The following is a 24,671-nucleotide window of genomic DNA, read 5'->3' as shown; positions in this document are numbered from 1 at the left end:
ACACACCTCCACCTCCTCCTCCTCCACACACCTCCACCTCCTCCTCCTCTACACACCTCCACCTCCTCCTCCACACACCTCCACCTCCTCCTCCACACACCTCCACCTCCTCCTCCTCTCATTCCTCCTCCTCCTCTACAAACTCCACCTCCTCCTCCACACACCTCCACCTCCTCCGCCACACACATCCACCTCCTCCTGCACACAGATCCTCCTCCTCCTCCATACACCTCCTCCTCCTCCTCCACACACCTCCACCTCCTCCTCCACACACCTACACCTCCTCCTCCACTCACCTCCTCCTCCTCCTCTACACAACTCCACCTCCTCCTCCACACACCTCCACCTCCTCCGCCCCACACATCCACCTCCTCCTGCACACAGCTCCTCCTCCTCCTCCATACACCTCCTCCTCCTCCTCCACACAACTCCACCTCCTCCTACACACACCTCGACCTACTCCTCTAACACACCTCCACCTCCTCCTCTACACACCTCCACCTCCTCCTCCAAACACCTCCACCTCCTCCTCCACACACCTCCACCTCCTCCTCCACACACCTCCAACTCCTCCTCCACACACCTCCACCTCCTCCACCACACACCTCCACCTCCTCCTCCACACACCTCCACCTCCTCCTCTACACACCTCCACCTCTTCCTCCACATACCTCCACCTCCTCCTCCACACACCTCCACCTCCTCCTCTACACACGTCCACCTCTTCCTCCACACACCTCCTCCGCCTCCACCACACACCTCCACCTCCTCCTCCACACACCTCCACCTCCTCCTCCACACACCTCCACCCCCTCCTCCACACACCTCCACCTCCTCCTCCACACACCTCCACCTCCTCCTCTACACACCTCCACCACTTCTTCCTCTACACACCTCCAGCTCCTCCTCCGCACACCTCCACCTCCTCCTCTAGACACCACCACCTCCTCCTCTACACAACTCCACCTTCTCGTCTACACACCTCCACTTCCTCCTCGACACACCTCCTCCTCCTCCTCCACACACCCTCCACCTCCTCCTCCACTCACCTCCTCCTCCTCCTCTACACAACTCCACCTAGTCCTCCACACACCTCCACCTCCTCCGCCACACACATCCACCTCCTCCTGCACACACCTCCTCCTCCTCCACACACCTCCACCTGCTCTTCCACACACCTCCACCATCTCCTCTACACACCTCCACCAAATCCTGTACACAGCTCTACCTCCTCCTCTACACTCCTCAACCTCCTACTCCTCAAACCTCCACCTCCTCCTCCACTACACACCTCCTCCTCCTACTCCACACACCTCCACCTCCTCCTCCACACACCTCCACCTCTTCCTCCTCTACACACCTCCACCTCCTCCTCCACACACCTCCATCTCCTCCTCCACACACCTCCACCTCCTCCTCCACCACACCTCCACCTCCTCCTCCTCTACACACCTCCACCTCCTCCTCCACACACCTCGACCTCCTCCTCCTCTGCACACCTCCACCTCCTCCTCCTCCACACACCTCCACCTCCTCCCTCACACACCTCCACCTTCTCCTCCACACACCTCCACCTCCTCCTCCACAAACGTCCACGTACTCCTCTACATACCTCCACCTCCTACTCCACACACCTCCACATCCTCCTCCTCCACACACCTACACCTCCTTCTCCACCCAACTCCACCTCCTCCTCCTCTACACACCTCCATCTCCTCCTCCACACACCTCCACCTCCTCCTCCCTCACACCTCCACCTCCTCCTCCACACACCTCCACCTCCTCCACACACCTCCACCTCCTTCTACTCCACACACCTCCACCTTCTCCTCCACACGCCTCCACCTCCTCCTCCACACACCTCCTTCTCCACACAACTCCACCTCCTCCTCCTCTACACACCTCCATCTCCTACTCCACACACCTCCACCTCCTCCTCCACACACCTCCACCTCCTCCTCCACACACCTCCACCTCCTCCACACACCTCCACCTCCTTCTACTCCACACACCTCCACCTTCTCCTCCACACGCCTCCACCTCCTCCTCCACACACCTCCACCACCTCCTCCTCTACACACCTCCTCGTCCTCCACCACACACCTCCACCTCCTCCTCAACACACCTCCACCTCCTCCTCTACACACCTCCACCTCTTCCTCACACACCTCCACCTCCTCTCCTCCACACACCTCCACCTCCTCCTCCACACACCCACCTCCTCCTCTACACACGTCCACCTCTTCCTCCACACACCTCCACCTCCTCCTCCACACACCTCCACCTCCTCCTCCACACACCTCCACCTCTTCCTCACACACCTCCACCTCCTCCTCTACACACCTCCACCGCTTCTTCATCTACACACCTCCAGCTACTCCTCCGCACACCTCCACCTCCTCCTCTAGACACCTCCACCTCCTACTCTACACACCTCCACCTTCTCGTCTACACACCATCCACTTCCTCCTCTACACACCTCCTCCTCCTCCTCCACACACCTCCACCTCCTCCTCCACTCACCTCCTCCTCCTCCTCTACACAACTCCTGGTCCTCCACACACCTCCACCTCCTCCGCCACACACATCCACCTCCTCCTGCACACACCTCCTCCTCCTCCACACTCCTCCACCTCCTCCTCCACATACCTCCACCATCTCCTCTACACACCTCCACCACCTCCTCTACACAGCTCTACTTCCTCCTCTACACTCCACCACCTCCTACTCCACAAACCTCCACCTCCTCCTCCACTACACACCTCCTCCTCCTACTCCAAAAACCTCCACCTCCTCCTCCTCTACACACCTCCACCTCTTCCTCCTCCACACACCTCCACCTCCTCCTCCACACTACTCCATCTCCTCCTCCACACACCTCCACCTCCTTCTCCACACACCTCCAACTCCTCCTCCACACACCTCCACCTCCTCCTCCACACACCTCGACCTCCTCCTCCTCTGTACACCTCCACCTCCTCCTCCTCCACACACCTCCACCTCCTCCTCCACACACCTCCACCTCCTCCTCCACACACCTCCACCTCCTCCTCCTCTACACACCGCCACCTCGTCATCCACACACCTCCACCTCCTCCTCCACACACCTCCACCTCCTCCTCCACACACCTCCACCTACTCCTCTACACACCTCCACCTCCTCCTCCAAACACCTCCACATCCTCCTCATCCCCACACTTACCTCCTCCTATACACACCTCCACCTCCTCCTCTACACACCTCCACTTCCTCCTCCATACACCTCCACCTCCTCCTCCCCACATAACTCCACCTCCTCCGCCTCTACACACCTCCACCTCTCCTCCTCCACACACCTCTACCTCCTCTTTCACACACCTCCATCTCTTCCTCCTCTACACACCTCCACCTCCTCTTCCACACACCTCCATCTCCTCCTCCTCTACACACCTCCACCTCCTCCTCCACACACCTCCACATCCTCCTCATCCCGACACTCACCTCCTCCTATACACACCTCGACCTCCTCCTCTACACACCTCCACCTCCTCCTCCATACACCTCCACCTCCTCCTCCCCACATACTCCACCTCCTCCGCCTCTACACACCTCCACCTCCTCCTCCACACACCTCCACCTCCTCCTCACACACCTCCATCTCTTCCTCCTCTACACACCTCCACCTCCTCCTCCACACACCTCCATCCTCCTCCTCTACACACCTCCACCTCCTCCTCACACACCTCCACCTCCTCCTTCTACACACCTCCACCTCCTCCTCCTCTACACACTCCTCTCCTCCTCCACACACCTCCACCTCCTCCTCCACAAACCTCCACCTCCTCCTCTACACACCTCCACCTCCTCCTCCACACACCTCCACCTCCTCCTCCACACACCTCCACCTCCTCCTCCACACACCTCCACCTCCTTCTCCACACACCTCCACCTCCTCCTCCTCTACACACCTCCACCTCCTCCTCCACACACCTCCACCTCCTCCTCCACACACCTCCACCTCCTCCTCCTCTACACACCTCCACCTCCTCCTCCACACACCTCCACCACCTCCTCCTCTACACACTTCCTCGTCCTCCTCCACACACCTCCACTTCCTCCTCTACACACCTGCACCTCCTCCTCTACACACCTCCTCCTCCTCCTCTACACACCTCCCCCTCCTCCTCCTCTACACAACTCCTCGTCCTCCTCCACACACCTCCACCTCCTCCTCTACACACCTCCACCTCCTCCTCTACACGCCACCACCTCTTTCTCCTCTACACACCTCCACCACCTCCTGCACACACCTCCACCTCCTACTCCACACACCTCCACCTCGTCCTCCACATACCTCCACCTCCTCCTCTACACACTTGCACCTCCTCCTCTACACATCTCCACCTCCTCCTCTAAATACCTCCACCTTCTCATCCACAGACCTCCACCTCCTCCTTTAAACACCTCCACCACCTCCACAACTCACCTCCACCTCCTCCTCCACAACTCACCTCCACCTCCTCCTCCACACACCTCCACCTCCTCCTCCACACATGTCCACCTCTTCCTCCACACACGTCCATCTCCTCCTCCACACACCTCCACCTCCTCCTCCACACACCTCCATCTCCTCCTCCACACACCTCCAGCTCCTCCTCCGCACACCTCCACCTCCTCCTCTAGACACCTCCACCTCCTCCTCTACACACCTCCACCTTCTCGTCTACACACCTCTACTTCCTCCTCTACACACCTCCACCTTCTCCTCTACACGCCACCACCTCTTCCTCCTCTACACACCTCCACCACCTCCTCCACACACCTCCACCTCGTACTCCACACACCTCCACCTCCTCCTCCACACACCTCCACCTCCTCCTCTACACACTTGCACCCCCTTCTCTACACATCTCCACCTCCTCCTCTAAATACCTCCACCTCCTCATCCACAGACCTCCACCTCCTCCTTTAAACACCTCCACCACCTCCTCCACTCACCTCCACCTCCTCGTCCACACACCTCCACCTCCTCCTCCACTCATCTCCCCCTCCTCCTCTACATACCTCTACCTCCTCCTCTAAACACCTCCACCTCCTCATCCACAGACCTCCACCCCCTCCTTTAAACACCTCCACGTCCTCCTCTTACACCTCCACCTCCTCCTCCACTCACCTCCACCTCCTCCTCTACACACTTCCACCTCCTCCTCCACTCACCTCCACCTCCTCCTCCACTCACCTCCTCCTCCTCCTCTACACATCTCCACCTCCTCCTCCAAACACCTCCACCTCCTCCGCCACACACATCCACCTCCTCCTGCACACAGCTCCTCCTCCTCCTCCATACACCTCCTCCTCCTCCTCCACACAACTCCACCTCCTCCTACACACACCTCCACCACCTCCTCTACACACCTCCACCTCCTCCTCCACACCCCTCCACCTCCTCCTCCACACACCTCCACCTCCTCCTCCACACACCTGCATCTCCTCCTCCACACACCTCCACCTCCTCCTCCACACACCTCTACCTCCTCCTCCACACATCTCCACTCCTCCACACACCTCCACCTCCTCCTCCACACACCTCCACCACCTCCACCACACACCTCCACCTCCTCCTCCACACACCTCCACCTCCTCCTCTACACACCTCCACCTCTTCCTCCACACACCTCCACCTCTTCTTCCTCTACACACCTCCACCACCTCCTCCACACACCTCTACCTCCTCCTCTACACACCTGCACCTCCTCCTCTACACACCTAATCGTCCTCCTCTACACACCTCCACCTCCTCCTCCTCTACACACCTCCTCCTCCTTTACACACCTCCACCTCCTCCTCTACACACCTCCACCTCCTCCTCCACACACCTCCAGCTCCTCCTCCGCACACCTCCACCTCCTCCTCTAGACACCTCCACCTCCTCCTCTACACACGTCCACCTCCTCGTCTACACACCTCCACTTCCTCCTCTACATACCTCCTCCTCCTCCTCCACACACCTCCATCTCCTCCTCCTCTTCTCACCTCCACCTCCTCCTCTACACACCTCCACCTCCTCCTCCACACACCTCTACCTCCTCCTCCATGCACTTCCACCTCCTCCTCTATACACCATTAGCCTCCTCCTCCACACACCACCACCTCCTCCTCTACACACCTCCCCCCTCCTCCTCTACACACCTCCACCTCCTCCTCCACATACATCCACCTCCTCATCCACACACCTCCACCTCCTCCTCCACACACCTGCACTTCCTCCTCCACACACCTCGACCCTCCTGCACACAACTCCACCTCCTCCTCTACACACTTCCACCTCCTCCTCCACACATCTCCACCTCCTCCTCCACACACCTCCACCTCATCCTCCACTCACCTCCACCTCCTCCTCTACACACCTCCACCCCTCCTCCTCCACACACCTCCACCTCCTCCTCCACACACCTCCACCCTCCTCGACAACCTCTACCTAATGCTCTACTCACCTCCACCTCCTCCTCTACACATCTCCACCTCCTCCTCCACACACCTCCACCTCCTCCTCCACACACCTCCACCTCCTCCTCCACACACCTTCACCTCCTCCTCCACACACCTCCACCTCCTCCTCTACACACCTCCACCTCCTCCTCTACACACCTCCACCTCCTCCTCCACACACCTCCACCTCCTCTTCCTCTACACACCTCCACCTCCTCCTCTACACACCTCCACCTCCTCCTCCACACACCTCCACCTCCTCCTCCTCTACACACCTCCACCTCCTCCTCTACACACCTCCACCTCCTCCTCTACACACCTCCACCTCCTCCTCCACTCACCTCCACCTCCTCCTCCACTCACCTCCACCTCCTCCTCCACTCACCTCCACCTCCTCCTCCTACACACCTCCACCTCCTCCTCCACTCACCTCCACCTCCTCCTCCACTCACCTCCACCTCCTCCTCCACTCACCTCCACCTCCTCCTCTACACACCTCCACCTCCTCCTCCACACACCTCCACTCCTCCTCCACTCACCTCCACCTCCTCCTCTACACACCTCCACCTCCTCCTCCACACACCTCCACCTCCTCCTCTACACACCTCCACCTCCTCCTCTACACACCTCCACCTCCTCCTCCACACACCTCCACCTCCTCCTCCACACACCTCCACCTCCTCCTCCACACACCTCCACCTCCTCCTCCACACACCTCCACCTCCTCCTCCACACACCTCCACCTCCTCCTCCACACACCTCCACCTCCTCCTCCACACACCTCCACCTCCTCCTCCACACACCTCCACCTCCTCCTCCACACACCTCCACCTCCTCCTCTACACACCTCCACCTCCTCCTCCACACACCTCCACCTCCTCCTCCACACACCTCCACCTCCTCCTCCACACACCTCCACCTCCTCCTCCACACACCTCCACCTCCTCCTCTACTCACCTCCACCTCCTCCTCCACACACCTCCACCTCCTCCTCCACACACCTCCACCTCCTCCTCCACACACCTTCACCTCCTCCTCCACACACCTCCACCTCCTCCTCTACACACCTCCACCTGCTCCTCTACAAACCTCCACCTCCTCCTCCACACACCTCCACCTCCTCTTCCTCTACACACCTCCACCTCCTCCTCTACACACCTCCACCTCCTCCTCTACACACCTTCCACCTCCTCCTCTACACACCTCCACCTCCTCCTCCACTCACCTCCACCTCCTCCTCCACTCACCTCCACCTCCTCCTCTACACACCTCCACCTCCTCCTCCTCCACACACCTCCACCTCCTCCTCCACACACCTCCACCCTCCTCCACACACCTCCACCTCCTGCTCCTACTCACCTCCACCTCCTCCTCTACACACCTCCACCTCCTCCTCCACACACCTCCACCTCCTCATCCACACACCCTCACCTCCTCCTCCACACACCTCCACCACCCCTCTACACACCTCCACCTCCTCCTCTACACATCTCCACCTCCTCCTCCACACACCTCCACCTCCTCCTCTACCCACCTCCACCTCCTCCTCTGCACACCTCCACCTCCTCCTCCACACACCTCCACCTCCTCCTCTACACACCTCCACCTCCTCCTCCACTCACCTCCACCTCCTCCTCCACACACCTCCACCTCCTCCTCTACACATCTCCACCTCCTCCTCCACTCACCTCCACCTTCTCCTGTACACACCTCCACCTCCTCCTCTACACACCTCCACCTCCTCCTCCACTCACCTCCCCCTCCTCGTCTGCACACCTCCACCTCCTCCTCCACACACCTCCACCTCCTCCTCTACACACCTCCACCTCCTCCTCCACACACCTCCACCTCCTCCTCTACACACCTCCACCTCCTCTCTACACATTTCCACCTCCTCCTCCTCCACACACCTCCACCTCCTCCTCCTCTACACACCTCCACCTCCTCCTCCACACACCACCACCCTCCTCCTCCACACTCCTCCACCCTCCTCCTCCCCAACCACTGCGAACCTGCACTGCACATCCACTCCTAGCCTTGCACAGCCTGCCTAGGAAGTGTTGGTATAGGCCATAGTAACTGGAAGAAGTGCAGCCTATAGCCTCCCTCCATCCATTGGTGATTCCATGTTTGCTGAAGGGGCAGGAAGAAGTTGCTCACCTAGCTGGTGGCTATCAAGTGTGAGAGTCTTTCTTGCAAGAAGGCCAATGGCCAAGCTCAGCCCTTCCCCAGCTCAGAACCCCTGTTGAAGCCTAGCAATTCTCATTCCCACCCCATTCCTTTCGACAGAGAAGCCTGGCCCTTTTCACTCCTCACAAGAAGATAGCCATCTGGGCAGTGACCTTGGGATGACTCAGAAGGCATCATGGTGCTGAGAAGAAGTGACAGGAGTGCTGAGTACTACAATATCTGTATCACACCTTCCAAGGCTCAGGGTCCATTGTGGAAGAGGTCGTATAAAGAATGTAGGAGCAAAAGGAAGGGTAAGACTCCTTACAACGTGCTCTCCCCAGACACAAAATGGCCTGGATATCCATGACCTCACAGTGCCTGACACTACCTACACAAGACCATCATAATAGGAGGAAAAGATCATGACATCAAAATAAAAGAGAGACTGATTGAGAGGAGGAGGAGATATGATGGAGATTGGCATTTCAATGGTGAAAGTGTGGGGGGAGTGTGGGCATTACCATGGGATATTGTTTACAATCATGGAAGTTGTTATTTTAAAAAATATAAAAGTAAAAAAGTAAGATAGTCATCTGGACCCGTCCTCCCAGGCCTAATCCTTCCACAGGGTGGGGTGGCTGATGTCTCTCCCAAGTCCCTGCCTCTCACCTTCTTAGGGTTTATCAGGGGGCTGCTTAGGCCCTTCAGGCTCATGGCCCGCACCAGCTGGTTAGTGCTGCGCAGGCCCAGGCTCAGGGAGTTTAAGATGGTCTTCCGAGACACATACTTGGAGATGTCCGGGCTGTTGAGAAACTGAATAGGGTTGGCATTGTCAGCTGTAGCCTCCATGGAAAATCAGCCTGTCCTATAGCACATGACAGAAGAATTAATTCGAAGGAAGACTTTCCAAAGAGCCAGCAGAGCTGACGTGGGGGGAAAGTTAGGACAGTTTTCTCTCAGAAGCCTGGAAGGGAAGTCCACCCAGGTGGCTGGGGCCAAGCCCACCTCTACGATGATGAAGATGGCCGTAATGTTCTCTCTCTCCTCAGTGCTCTTCATTGAGATGACCGCCTGCCCCAGCACAGCCTTGACTTCGCAGTTGTAGTGAGCCATGGCCCTGTCCCACGCAAGAGGCAGGCATTGGGTTCCAAAGGCTCTATTTTCCAGCCAGGCCCTGGCCTCCAGCACTGGCCTGATGGCTGAGTCTGGAGTGCAGAGTCCAGTGTGTGTGTGTGTGTGTGTGTGTGTGTGTGTGTGTGTGTTGGGGTGTGTGTGTGTTGGGGTGTGTGTGGCAGGAACCCATCAAGATGTGGCCTGTGCATGGACTGGAGAGATGGCTTAGCGGTTAAGCGCTTGCCTGTGAAGCCTAAGTACCCCGGTTCGAGGCTCGGTTCCCCAGGTCCCACGTTAGCCAGATGCACAAGGGGCGCACGCGTCTGGAGTTCGTTTGCAGAGGCTGGAAGCCCTGGCGCACCCATTCTCTCTCTCTCCCTCTATCTGTCCTTCTCTCTGTGTCTGTCACTCTCAAATAAATAAATAAGTAAAGAAATAAAAAAAGATGTGGCCTGTGCTGCTGACAATCCAAGCCCCTCCCCCAGAGGATCTTAGGCTGGAAACTCACCTGGCCAGGAGGGCCACACCCTTCGGGTAGGTCTCCAGAGTCTCTAAGAGGTCCCAGCCCTGGAGCAACTTGACATAGGCAAATACCTCCCAGTAGTGTCTGGTCCAGAACAGCCCCTTCAGTGCTTCCAGGCAGGTCCTGGGGTGGGGTGGGCATGGCAGCGGAGGCTGGGTGCCGAGGAGTGCTGCCTTGGCCTGGGCTCCCCTTGCTCATTACTCTCACAGCTTGCCACATTGGGTATTCTATCCTCTGCCCCACCCCATGGAACATGGTCCGTTCCTTCCTGGGTCCCTGACACCGTCTAGGGCCCTGCGAGTATATAGCAAGGGCCCAAGGCCCTTCCATTCCAACTCACCTGCACGGGCCAAGAGGCTTAGAGTCCAGAATGTCTTCCTGGTAGTCGGAGATGCCCTCCAGCAGGCCCAGCTCAAACAGATAGTGGAGCTGTGTGAGAAGGCCGAGGAGGATCCCCGCGAAGGCCCAGCTGACTGAGCTCCTGTACTCGGGGGTGTAGAGAAGCTCGTAAATGGTGTCCAGGGCCTGCGGCAGGATGCAGAGCAGAGCCTTGTGGGGGCCCCCTGAGCACACGTGGCCTCACGGCCCCTCCAGCCTCAGCCCCTTGGTCTTTCTTTGCCTGGTCCCAGGACTTTGCCTGCAGAGCTCTGGGCGACTTCTGCATCCTCACTCTGCGGCTGCCTGAGGCAGGCCCAGGAGCCCCTCCACTCTCTATGACTCAGTCCTGACCCTGGGGCTCTGCTGGGCTCCAAGTCATCAAGGCCCCAACAGCTCTGAGCCAGGACCCTGAAAAGCAGGGCCTCTCCAGCCCTGCCTTCTGTGAGGAGGCTCTTCCCAGGCTTCTGCTGGTGAAGGCCTTGCTGGCGACCTGTCCCTTGGCTTCTGGTGGCTGGCCCCATTCAGCCCATTTGCTCAAGTGGGACAGTGACTGGCCATGAGATCCCCTGGCTCTCCCCTAGACAGTCCTGTGGTCACCATGCCCACTGTCCCACCTTGTCTCTGGGACGACCAGCCCCTACCCTCTCCTGACACCACAGTCCTTTAAATTTTTTTTTTCCAAGGTAGGATCTCACTCAGGCTCAGGCTAGCCTGGAACTCACTCTGTAGCCCAGGCTGGCCTGGAACTCACAGTGATCCACTATCTCTGCCTTCCAAGTGCTGGGATTAAAAGCATGCTCTATCATGCCAAATCTCTCTCTCTCTCTCTCTATTTTGAGCATGCGTGTGTTGTACATGGCTATGTACGCCAGGATCTCTTTCTGTTGCAAACACGAGACACTTGTACCATTTTTCGTATCTGGCTTATGTGAATGGCTTGGGAACTGAACCCAGGCCAGCAGGATTTGCAAGCAAATGCCTTTAACTACGGAGCCATCTTCCTAGTCCCTGGAGTCCTCCTTTCAAAGGGCAGTGATGATCAAGTCTCACCAAACTTGGATCCTTGCACAGCTCCACTGTTCTCATGGGCGTGCCTCGGCCCCCCGACCTTGCTGGCTGACATAGGTGCCCTTCTCCTGCCTCTGCTCTGCTGCCTCTCCCAGGCTTCCCATGCCTTCCCCGGGAGCCTCGCCGGGACCTGTCCTCAGCCCTGTGCTGCTGTCATTCTTTTTGTCCCCATGGCTGGCTATGGCACAGTGAGTAGTCCTGGCCACTCCAAACCCTAAGAGGGAGGCTTCCCAGTATGTCCCAGGAACCTCTGGGAGCTTGTGGGATTCTGGTTTTTCCTGTTCAAGTCCCCATCGTGTGGAGAAGCAGAAGAAATGGCAAGGATGGAGGGGTGGGAGGGGAGGGGCTGTGATGAGGTGGCTGGCTGATGGGTGCACATGTGCAGAGTGGGGGCTCATGGTGAGCAGGTGAGGCTCAGGATCCACTTGCACACACGACCACAGGCCACCCACAACTGTACACTCACTAAGCCTGACAAGGGCCTGAGGGTCACCCTGGGATCCCACTAAGTGTCACCAAGTGAGGATGCGGTTGCTGGCGGGATTGGGAGGATGGCATGGCCTGGGGCACTGATCACCATCAGGGAGATGAGCTGGGTCTGGTAGCTGGACCAGATGAGCTCCCGGGGAGGCCGAAACTTCAGCTTCATGTAGAGGAGAATCATCACCTCTCGGGCCAGCTGGCAGTCAATGGCCAGAGTTTTCCACAGCAGCAGAGCCCTCCTAGGGAGACAGAAGTCCATGCCTCAGCTTGGAAACACTGGGCATACCCCTCGAGGGAGACCTTCCAGACGTGCTGGCCATCAGCGGGATGTGATGGAGTGTGGTGGGCTCCAGTGGACATGGCCAAGAGCAGCAGCTGGAGAGGGACCCCTGAGGTCTGTGTTGGTGTTGGCTTTCCCTGGTCTTTGCACACGCTTGGCCTTGCTCCAGAGCCCCTGTCTCTCCTCTCAGAAAGTGCAAGGGGAGCCCTGAGGAAAAGAGGAGAGCCTACAGGGCTGAGAACCACAGCGGGCAGGGCTCAAGGGTCCTTCATTGCAGCAAGCTCCCTGTCCAATGCTGTGTGCACTGGAATTGGGCATGATGGCCAGCATCTCTCATGCTATCAAGGACACACACATCTATAAGGTGGTTAGCATGTGGCCGGCCACCCCAAGAATGCACTCTCACAGCATCATGAGCATAGAGCCATGGCTGGCCGGCAGGCCACGTTCCCAGTAGTGAGGCCACATTGTCCAGACAGCAGCTTGGAAAAATCAGTGGCACCCAGTGTGACAGGCTAAGGCTCTGCAGGCCTGAGGTATCTTGGGGTGGGCAGGGGTCATCACATATCTTCACAGCCTCTGGCTGATTACGGTTCAGTTGCAGGTGGGCCTCAGGCGGCTTTCTAAAATGCAGGGTCATTTCCACACTGAAGCCTTCTCCTGGGACTGTTTAATAAAGGGGATACTTTCAGGATCCCACCTGTCCTGATCTGGGGTCAAAAAGGAAGCTAAGTATGGCAGAACGCCTGGGTCTCCAGTGTGTGCAGTGGGTGGCTGGGCCCATGAGGGAAGGCCATTCATTGTGTGGTCAGATGATGTCTACCTCAGGGTGCATGGACCAAAGGACAACTTACCTGTCTGAGGCAGGGCACAGGAACAAGATCCCCTCAACCAACTCCTGACTGTGTTGAGTCCCCAGGACCACTACAGCCTTCTGCATGGTCTGACGAACATTTTCGAAGCGGATCAGGGGCAGCTGTTTGAATAGACCCTGTAGGATCTCGGCCACCTTGAGGAAGGGTGGGAGGAGCGCGGCCTCAGGCATGTGGATCTTGCTGCATCACTCGCTAGTAGGGTTGTTGGCCCAACCTCACACTGTCACCCCACCTTTGTTTCTAGGAAAGGGAGGACAACAAGCAGGGGCTAATGATGTTGGTCCTGCTGGTATCCAAGTCAAGGGGGCCTGGCAGCCCCTGTTGGCTGAGTCTTATCAGTTGGCCAGATCCAACTGAAAGGCAGTTAGATCTGCTCTCTCCTACAGGTGGTGTGGGCCAAGGGCTTCCACAGCTTGCTGTGCAAAGACAGCTGGAGATGGGGCTCCTGGCTAGAGGCATGTGCGAGGGTAGTGGGTGCAGTTCCTGAGAATGAGGCACATCTGTACACACACACACACACACACACACACACACACACACAGAGAGAGAGAGAGAGAGAGAGAGAGAACTAAGCACAGAGGCCACGCCCACCCAGCCCCTACCTGTCCCTTCCTGATGCTCAGTGCCTGGAAAGTCCTCAGAAGGAGCTTGGCGGCCAGGTCGCAATATTGGTGGTTGTGGCTGCTGAGGGTGCCCAGCAGTGTGAGGACCAGCTGTGTGTGCTGGGCCACCGATAGGTTGGCACGGAAGGCCTGTATGGAACCAGAGGGCAAAGGGAGGGCTGGAGCCTTTGGTCAGCAGTGACCTGAGCTGGGTAAGGGTCCAAGTTCTTACCAGAGATGGAATGAAGGGCATACCTGTGGCTGTGTGAGTGCCATGGACACAGGCTATATTGGGGTCTGGAAGGGTCCATGCTACCTTATCTCTAGCCCCTCACTCCCAGCTGTCCCCCCACCTGGGCTCAGGCCATCACTGAATGCCTGTAAGCATGACTGCCACAAACCCATCTTTTTTTTTTTTTTTTATTTGAGAGCGACAGACACAGAGAGAAAGACAGATAGAGGGAGAGAGAGAGAATGGGCGCGCCAGGGCTTCCAGCCTCTGCAAACGAACTCCAGATGCGTGCGCCCCCTTGTGCATCTGGCTAATGTGGGACCTGGGGAACCGAGCTTCGAACCGGGGTCCTTAGGCTTCACAGGCAAGCGCTTAACCGCTAAGCCATCTCTCCAGCCCCACAAACCCATCTTTGTGCCTTCTCTGGACTTGCCTTGGGCACAATGGTGCAACAGCCTTGCCTAGGGGATTGGGGACCTGCCTGACCTGCAGCCAGTCAGTATGAAGACCAACTCCTGTGCAGTCCCATCTCCTCTGTCTTGCTTTTCCCACTGCCACAGAGTCATGAACCCAAATTCCTTGGCTACTGTCTTCTGAAAAGGCCACTGAGACTACAAGCTCAGCTTAGTGTGTGCTCCAAAGAACTCCATCTCCCCAAGGTACGGCAGCTCCCAGCACAGACTGCCTGGGGAGTGGCCAGATTGGTCTGAGTGGCCTTTCCATACTCATACATGGAAGATGGATAAACAGGCTCAACAAGATGGAATGACAGCCCAAGGTCACCTAGTAAATTAGGGACAGAATTTGAACTCAAACCCAACCCAATACAAGGGGCTAGTGGAAGCAGAGAGGAGAATATAGGAAGGGTGGGCCAGAAATGATCAGAGGATGGAGCAGGGTAAGGTGGGCTGGTCACCCTTGGAGCCAGAGGGACATGTCAATGAGCCCATGGGTCCAAACATCCCGTCCAGACAGAGGCTGGGAGGGACGGGGAGGGACAGAGACATGGTCTTTCCCTGTAAAGAGCTGGGGTGTGCCTCATTGTGGTTTCATTCAACCTGCTCCCCTGCGCAGTCCCCTTGGGATCCCTTGGCCCTGTCTGTACAGCGGCCTGGGGCAGGATGGGTCGGATCCAGGCACAGCCTGAGTGGCCTCACCTTCACCACGTAGGAGAGCTTCACTACAGACTCTGAAGACTTCCTGGCTTCAAAGATCTTCATCTTGTTCCAGTGCATGGGCTCCATTGCCTTCCCTGCACAACAGACTTGCTCAGGAGGATGCCTAAGTGGGAGGCAGTCTCTCCACTTGCCACAAGCGCCTTGGCTCCAGCTCACAGCCAGCCGCAAGGTCTGAGGAGTTGAAAGCCCAAGGAGCCAGGTCTGCGCCAGGAGCAAGACCACCTCAGCCCAGCTCTGCTCACCCTTTTGCTTCACTACTATCTGCAAGAGGAGTAAGACGCAGTGGTATGAGTGCAGGCGGGTGGTCTCGTCCTTGTCACACCACAGCAGCGTCAGCAGACCCACGTGGCGGCCCAGCACGGATGGCACAGACTCCTCCTGGGAAGCATGAACGGGTGGGGCGATGAGCGGACTCGGGCATGGCTTCGTTATGCCACTTCCTCCTCCCGCCCGTGTGCTTAGCACCTTGTGGGAGACACACTGGCTGAACTTGAGAGGAGCTCTTCGTTCTACTCAGGAGCCTTCCTCTTCTCTGACCTGACTCCTCACCTGGAAATGGTGTTTGTGTTATCTACCATGAGAGAGCAGGCGTGTCTACACGTATGTGTGTGTGTGTGTGTTCATGGGTGCATGTGTGTGCGCTTGCCTGGTTATATATGTGCTTATCTGTATGTGTCCCCGTGGGTATGAACATGTGCTTGTGTGCATTTGTACATGCCAGTGTGCAGGCATGTGTGTATGGATAGGTGCATGTCCGTGTGCCCACGTGAATGCACTCATGCCTGTGTGCATGCCCATGTCATGCCTATTTGCATGTCTGTGTGCCTCTGTGTGTGCATGTGTGCACTTCTTTGGGCTATTTTAAGATTTCCCCCTTTCCACTGGCTTTTAACAACCACGGTTGTGATGGACTCTCCTTTGTTCCTAGCCTCCTCGGGCTCCTTCCTGATAGTCTTGGGTCTGTGAGCTTGCATTTTCTGGCAAATCTGAGCAATTTCAGCGGTTGTGTCTGTGGGATCCTCTCCCCTTTCCTTCTGGGATCCATTTAGGCTTCATGCTCTTCGGCAGCTCCCTGCAGCTCTCCTTGTTCCTGAGTATTACTTCTTCCTTTAGTTTCTGTGGCTTCTCTTGCCCTGTTCTGGGTTTCATTTTCTTCTGTGGGGCCCATTCTTTTATTTCTGACACTGTATTTTGTTTGTAGCTAGAATGTCCTAACACACACACTCTCTCTCTCTCTCTGTATGCATTTCAAAGTAGGGTCTCACTCTAGCCCAGACTGATCTGGAACTCACTATGTAGTCTCAGGGTGGCCTTGAACTCACGGCCGTCCTCCCATCTCTGCCTCCCAAGTGCTGGGATTAAAGGAGTGCGCCACCACACCCGACCCTCTTAACTCTTACTTATAGGTAGTTAACACTTATCTCTTGGTATCACATATTCTATTTCATGTTCACATTTTCCTTGGAAACTCTTGAGCACATGGACGTGCACCGCATAACTCCATTCCTTGATTTGGTTTAACAGTGTGCAAGTCATACTTCAACGAGGCAAAGGGGTAGAAAAGTGGTGATGTGAGCCTCCTGGAGTCTTCACAGCCACCTTGAGGGCAAGGAAGCACCTGCTGTCTCTCCTTAATGTCAAGCCAGCCTCACAGCTCCTGGAAGTCAGGGTCAGGTGGGGGGTCTGGCTCAGGCAAGACTGGCTCATGTTGGTAAACAGTTTGGACCTGAACAGAAACAGCCCAAGGCTGGGCTGGCATGGGCTGGCATCCTGTCTGTGGGCCTGGGAAGTGACCTGATGTAAGACCAGAGCTTGGGCAGGGGACATTCCTCTGTGGGATACTCCATCTGCATGTGGACTGCATGGCTTGTCCCCTCAGTGTGGCTTATGCTCCAACACTGGGGAGAGGACATCCAGGATCCCCCATCCAACGGGCTCTTCCACGTTACTGGGAATCTATCACACCATCATGTCTGCAGTGGTGCCTTCCACATTAGACAGATTTCTGTCTCCAGGCTAAGCTCTCTACCAGACCTACCCTACCAGACCCCCGCCCCCTGCGAGCTCAGCACTATGGCCGGAGTGTGTGGCAGACATCATGTGCCCAATAAGCCCATGCCAAATTCATCTGCTCCCCACGTGCTAGAACCTCAGTGGGCGACTGCCTGCTCCCTCCGGATGCCCCTGCTATGGACCCGGGGGTTGCCCTTTCTCAGAAGGCTTTCTGTATGGCTCACCAGATGTCCTGGGCTCTCCCGGTCAGCAGTGTCCAGGACCAATCCACAGCTCCCCACCCAGCCTCTCTCACCTGGCTCATGGGCTATGCACAGCCTCTCCTCTCCCCATCTGTCTGGTTGCCTCTGGAGGCCACAGCGCACCCCCAAGCATGGCACAGTACCCCCATAGCCCGCTATCAAGGGCGGTCCTTAGCTGTGAGCACTAAGACCTGGCCGGGCCTCTCCAGCCTCCAGAGATAATAGCTTGTGTGCATGCAGTTCAACAGAACCCAACAGGAGAACGTGTTGGAGTCTATGAGTCCAAGCCCTGGGTGCCCTGAGAGGCTGGCTTCAGTGCATCGCTGGGGTCCAGCCCTATGGCTGATGTGTGAAGAGTTTTATGGGTCGCTGGATAGTTGTCACCTCATACTGCTTACATGTTCCTGTTGTTCCCTGCCCGAGCAAAACCACAAGAATATTCCTCCATATGTCTTTCCATGCACGAATGCAGGTCCTCCTGCTTCTTGAGCAAAACCCAGGAGCAGAATTGTGCACTTAGCTGATGAGAATGTGTTTAACTTTCAAAGAAACTGCTGGAAGTTCTGTAAAGTGTTAACATCTGCCACTCCCACTAGCCATGCAACACCTTCTCATGCTCCACACCCCTGCCAACACTTGCTATTGCCAGTCATTAATTTTACCCTTTCAGTGGGTAGGTAGTGGCATCCCATGGTGGTTTTATTCGCATTTCCTTTATGACAGTTTGTGTCAGGCATATTCACTTTCATAGTTCTCTTAATGCCTGTATGAAACCTGCCCACGCAAGGGCTGGATTTGCTGTTCCTGGAGTTGATATTTTCTAGACACAAGTCCTCCATCAGAAGTACCCATCACACACATGTCCCTCCCACCTGTGTCCTGGGTCTGGATGCACAGAAGTTGCTAATCTTGATGAGGTTTCTGTTATCAGTTTCTGCCTGCCCCACACCTGTAAAGAGGACCCGACTTCCTCTGGAGACTCAGGGCTCTGTTTGCACTTAGCCATCTTTGTCCTCCTTTCTCCCTCCCTCCCTCCCCTTTCCGTGTGCGTGGGGGGGGGAGGTAGTTCACACGTGGGTGAGTGCACGTACAGGTATGTGTGGATGCCGGAGCGTGATGCTGGGTGTTTCCTTTGATCACTGACCACTTTATTTACTGAAATACAGTCCTTACTTGAATCCAGGGATCACTTGATTCAGCTAGTCTGGCCCTGGGGATCCCATCTCTGCCTCCTGGGTGACGGGATTATAGGTGGGTCTTCATGCTCACTGGGCTTTGTATGTGGGTGCTGGGGAGCTGATCTCCCGGCCTCACACTTAGGCAGCAAGTACTCTACATACTGAGCCATTTCCCCACTTCCTCTTTCTTTTCCTTTCCTCCCTCCCTCCCTTCCTTCTTCCCTATTTTCTTTCCTTTTGATCATGTCTCACTATGTAGCCTATCCTAGTCTCCAACCCATAATCACAACCCCCTTGCCTCGTCTCTTGAGTGCTGGAGTCACAGGCCCGCCTGCCATGCTGTGGTGCTAAGCCTCCTCCCTCTGCTTTCCTGGGGTGTGGGATGGGGGCTGAGGCCCATGGCCCTGGGAGCAAGGCTGGAGCTGGCATGTCCTGTCCTGAGGACTGTCCCTGACAGCCTGGGATGCCTCTGCAGGAAAGGAGTACTTCTCATCCTCCCCTGCTGCTCCCTCCCCATGACTGTCTAAGGGCCGCATCCTTCACACCACAGGCCCAGCGCCTTCTGTTTCCCGGATGACCGCTTTTTTCCCAGGTCGCCACTGTCCCTTCCTGTTCCACCTCCTCACTGTCCTGTGAGCAGTCCTGGTGCCAGGACTTCCTCACACCACGCTACCAACGGCAGCCTCAGCCCGAGCCTGTGGGGCTCATTGGATGCTGATGACGGGAACCCCCTGTGCTCCCAGGACTGCTAACCAGGAGGTGGGCATGGGCCTGAGGGACCTTCCCCCAACCAGGGGCTCCCCGCGGCCTTGGGGAGCTGGGCACTCACAGGAAGCTTCAGGGAGTCCACCACATACTGCAGCAGCAGGAAGACGGACTGCACCGCCCGCTGGCGCTCGTGGCTCTTGTCAGACTTCAGCCAGTACTCTGTGTGCTGTGACAAGGGAGAGTGGAGCCTGAGGCCCAGCACCCGCAGACCGTCCACACCCACCTCACTCAGCCCCGAGGAGAGCCAGCCTCTGGCCTCTGTGCCCTCTGTGCTCTGTACCTCTTAACACCATTTACCTGGAGGCTATGTCAGATTTCAGGTCAGGGATCCCCAAGACTTCCTGCCTCATTTCTGCAGCCAGTCCCAAACCCCAGACATGGCCTACACTTCAGCCCAACTCTATGTGTCCATTTTTCATTACTATAACAACATGCCCAAAGCAGACTACTTTATAAAGAAAAGAGTTTTATTTTGGCTTATGGTTCTAGAGATCCAAGAGAGGCCATGCAGGGTGATGGTCTTCTTGCTGGGAGCATTCTGAGGAGCATGGGATACCAGACTGTGGAGTCAGGGAACACTTAAGTGTCTGTCTCTTCTAAATCTCCTTCCCTCTTTGTATAGAGCCATGAGGCTGAGGGTATGCTTGCCTAGCATGCACTATGGCACGGGTTCTAATCCCACACTAAACACACACACCCACACACCACGATCCAATCATGGCATCTCTGCCCCAAGGACCTGCTGTAACCCTGATCATTCCCAACACCATGGCCAGCCTTGGCATCCAGTCCCTTAGTGCTTCATAGTGGGGAATCTAGTTTCCACTCTCAACACCTGGAGCTTGGAAATGGTGCCCCCTCCCACTCATGGGGTGTCCCCTCTTGAGTTTAGTCAGATAGCTGGAGCCATGTGCAGAACTCAGGCAACAGTTGTCTTGTTTCCCCCCCCCCCTTGTTTGTGATGGAGGGCGTGGCGGAGCTGATGGTGGGCCCGGGAGAGAGATGCAGAGGACACGGGTGGGGTGAGCAAAGAGTTCCCACACCTTGCATGGATGTGAGGCTTGGGACCTCAGGACCTAATGGGCTCAGCCGGATCCCTTTGGGACTTCAGGGAACCTCACTGCATAGACGTGGTCGGGTAAACCACTGGCCATTGAAGACCAAGCTAGCCTGCCGCACCCTCTCCTCCCCAATGGTGAAGGACAGGACTGAAAGACACAGCTCTCTGATGACGCAGCAGCTTTCCCAGCAGTCAGATCTGCTTCTGCTGGCCTCCCTCCCTTCCTCCCTTCCCCCCAACACTCTCTAGGTTGGGATGGGGTCAGAGTCATCTCCTGGGAGGTGGCAGCCTGACCTGCAAGAGGAAGCATATTTCATCTGTGCTCGGGTTCTCCGAGATGAAGTTCTGGAGGAGCAGGATGAGGGCATGGAATGTCTTCTTATACAGCACCTGGCATGGGACAGGGCAGCCTGGTCACCCCATATCCTTCTCTACTCCTGTGCAAGGTCCCAAAGTGTCTGCTTTGTTGGGCCCAGGCCGGGTAGGTGAGGACAGGCCATGCTTTTGTGGCCTCAGGCTCTGCAGATATTAACCATGGAGAAGGAAAGATCAGCTTCCGGACCGAGGGGAACTGTAGTGTGAACCATACAGGTGTCACAGGGGAGCAGGTCCCCACCTGCTCTCACCCCTCCCACCTCCACTGCTGTTCCCTCCTTTCTGGTGACCTCCTGTTCTCCAGAGAGAACATTTTTGACTTTTGTCTTCAGCTACTCAAAACTCAGTGAGGGGCTGGAGAGATGGCTTAGCGGTTAAGCGCTTGCCTGTGAAGCCTAAGGACCCTGGTTCGAGGCTCGATTCCCCAGGTCCCACGTTAGCCAGATGCACAAGGGGGCGCACGCATCTGGAGTTCGTTTGCAGAGGCTGGAAGCCCTGGCGCGCCCATTCTCTCTCTCTCCCTCTATCTGTCTTTCTCTCTGTGTCTGTCGCTCTCAAATAAATAAATAAAAATTAAAAAAAAAAAAAAACTCAGCGAGTCCAAGCCATCTACAGAGCAGCTGTCCCAGCCCTGGGTCCTGGGAGCTTCCCAGTGACGATGGGTGAACAGGTGAGTTAAGGTCATGCGGTACTGAACAAACACTCGTAGAAAGAGCAAGGCAGCCCACACGTGGACACCAAGTCAGGAAATGAGAGACTTCAACGGCCCCCTCGGCACATCTACAGCTGTCTGGCCCAAGCTGGCCTCCGCACCAAGGCTGTCTTGAGATGCAATGAGAGAGGATGTGTAGATGCTGCTGAGGATGGTACAAAGCTAGCATAAGTCCCGTGTGTCCCACTGTGGGGGAATCTGTGCCATGACTACCTGGCCAGCTCCTCCCAAGTCTCACCCAGCACAGGTGGAATGGAGAAGAGCAAAAACCTAAAACCAATGACCAGTCACACAAGTTTGGATCATGTGCCAGCCCCTGGCTGAAGTTCCTTACATGAGTCTCTTTGGCATCACCCAGCACCTGACAGAAGCTTCTCAGGGGAGAAAGGATTTGGCCCATGATCCAGCAGGCATACCCTTCATGGAGGGAGGGCGTGGTGACAAGAGGGGCTTGGCCCATGGCTAAGGGAACTTGAGGCACAGCCTCTCGCTGGTGCCAATCAGGGGGCAGAAAGAAGGGACTGGGTTGGGATCCCAAAGTGACCCTTGGTGACCCACTTCCTCTAGAACCACTCCTAAAGGTTCTAGAACCTCTCGAAATGGTGTATCGGTTGAGGAGCACATAAGCCAATGGGAGGACATTGCACTTTCAAACCAGATCCTTTGCTGTCCATAGACTCCTAACTGTCTCATGATGCACTCAGTTCAACTTCTAAAGTCCCTACAGCCTTTGCAGTTCCAACATTGCGCAAAAGTTTAAGGGTCAAATTCTCTTCCAGGCTCAAAGAAAAATTTTAGCTGGGATCCCCTGTAAAATATAAAAACAGGTTACATAATTGTAATGAACAATGGTATGGAGTAACATTCCCATTCCAAAAGGGAACATTCGCCGGAGAATGGCAATGGAAGATTAGACACCCGCCCCCCCCTGCCAACCCAGCAGGCCAAACATCAAACTCCTGCAGTTCCACGTCCTGTATCTTGAAGGGACATCATCTAGAGACCAACAGGCCCGAGAAGACCTGCCTTTTCAGCCCTGTTGCTGGCAGCACATACCACGTCAGTGCATGTCACTTTGCCTCAGCAGAGGCCCCGCCTTCCTGGCATCTCCAGTATTGGCAGGCCTTCACTGCTGCACACATCAGCCTCTCAGGCCCTCCGTCCCTGTAACACATTGTCTGGCCTCATTGGCTTTTGGAACCCTATTGGTGAGCTTCCACAAGCATGCACTCCCACATCCCGAGTGCCCGCACAACTAGTACCACACAGACGCTGCCCCCTTGCCTTGGCTGAGCAGCCTCAGGGCACCTTGTGAGACCAAATGATAAGTCCACGCTTGTTGGCAAAAGCAATCTCTAAGTAAGGGCTATTTAACAAATAGTCAAGTTTGTTGGCAACAGTAAATGAATCCAGGACTATTAACATATTTTGTTTGTGTTTTAGATACAGCTTCTTGGGTTTTCACTTATTTTATTTAAAAAACGTTTTCTATTTTGCTGGATGTGGTGGTGCACACCTTTCATCCCAGCACTCAGGAGGCAGAGGTAGGAGGATCTCCAGGAGTTCAAGGTTGCCCTGAGACTACATAGTGAATTCCAGGTTAGCCTGGACAAGAGTGAAACCCTACCTCAAAAAACAAAACAAACAAACAAACAAACAAGCAAAAAATATATATATATACACACACACACACATATATATATATTCTAAATTTTTCATAAAAAGACCAAATCCATCATGCAAAAAACGATGTAAAAACTTCTAAGTGTGAAATACACCTTTGGAAACACTTTTAGATGAAATAGGATATTAGACCTGTGGAGATGGCTCAGCAGTTAAAAGCATTGCTTATAAAGCTTCATGGCCTGGGTTTGATTCCCCAGTCCTCATGTAAAACCAGACACATAAAGTGATACGTGTGTATGAGGTTCTTTTGCAATAGCAAAAGGCCCTGGTACACTCATTCTCTCCCTCTCTCTTTTTTAAAAAATTGTTCGTTTATTTTTTATTTATTTGAGAGCAACAGACAGACAGAGAAAGAGGCAGAGAGAGAGAGAGAGAGAGAGAGAGAGAGAGAGAGAGAGAGGGAGAATGGGGGCACCATGGCCTCCAGCCACTGCCAACAAACTCCAGATGCGTGCACCCCCTTGTGGGTCCTGGGGAATTGAGCCTTGAACCAGGGTCCTTAGGCTTCACAGGCAAGAGCTTAACTGCTAAGCCATCTCTCCAGCCCTCTCCCTCTCTCTTATAAAAAATATGAGTGTTGCTCCCACTGGTAGCCTCAGACCCTTCTCCAGGGAAATGGCGTTTTATGCAAGGGGACGCAGTACTCATCAAAGCAGAAATTGGTGGCTGTGGAGAGCTCAGCACTACAGACTTGTAATGCACCCTTCAAGGCTCAGGGAACACTTGGGCGGGGGGAGAATGCAAGAGCCACAAGATGGGAAGGAATATCCTGAGGCAGTGTCCCCCAACGGACTTGTGCATTTGTGACCCCACGATAATAGCAATGATCCTACTCAAGGGGAATGGGGACGGGTAAAGGGGACATAAGAGCATAACGCGATGGGAATATAACCAATATTCATGATGTTAACAAGAAATAAATAACTAAATTAAGTAACAAAAAAGAGGATTTTAGAAAGAAAATTTGTCCTAAAGGATTGCTCCAAAATTAAAATAAAAAGAACTGAGGGGCTGGAGAGATGGCTTAGCGGTTAGGGCGGTTGTCTGTGAAACCTAAGAACCCATGTTTGACTCTCCAGGTCCCATGTAAGCCAGGTTAAGGATAAAGCCAGAAAGCTGGGACTGGGAAGATGGCTTAGCAGTTAAGGTGCTTGCCTGCAAAGCCTAAGCACCCAGGTTCAATTCCCTAGTACCCACATAAGCCAGATGCACCAGGTGGCGCATGCATCTGGAGTTCATTTGCAGTGGCTGGAAGCCCTGGCACA

General features: G+C 55.6%; 1 protein-coding gene across 1 annotated transcript in view; it reads right to left on the bottom strand.

Moving 5' to 3' along the window:
- LOC101617528 (maestro heat-like repeat family member 5) overlaps positions 1-24,671 on the bottom strand; it is a 48,372-nt gene that overhangs the window by 7,895 nt on the left and 15,806 nt on the right. The window contains 11 exon segments of the mRNA XM_045143561.1: positions 9,310-9,453; positions 9,646-9,757; positions 10,262-10,399; positions 10,617-10,801; positions 12,300-12,441; positions 13,325-13,494; positions 13,963-14,112; positions 15,352-15,446; positions 15,615-15,750; positions 19,635-19,739; positions 20,928-21,023. Coding sequence (XP_044999496.1) covers positions 9,310-9,453; positions 9,646-9,757; positions 10,262-10,399; positions 10,617-10,801; positions 12,300-12,441; positions 13,325-13,494; positions 13,963-14,112; positions 15,352-15,446; positions 15,615-15,750; positions 19,635-19,739; positions 20,928-21,023 — 1,473 coding nt within the window.

This window comes from Jaculus jaculus, chromosome 2 (genome assembly GCF_020740685.1).
Source record: "Jaculus jaculus isolate mJacJac1 chromosome 2, mJacJac1.mat.Y.cur, whole genome shotgun sequence".
NCBI lineage: Eukaryota > Metazoa > Chordata > Mammalia > Rodentia > Dipodidae > Jaculus > Jaculus jaculus.
This window is presented reverse-complemented; position numbering and strand designations above follow the sequence as displayed.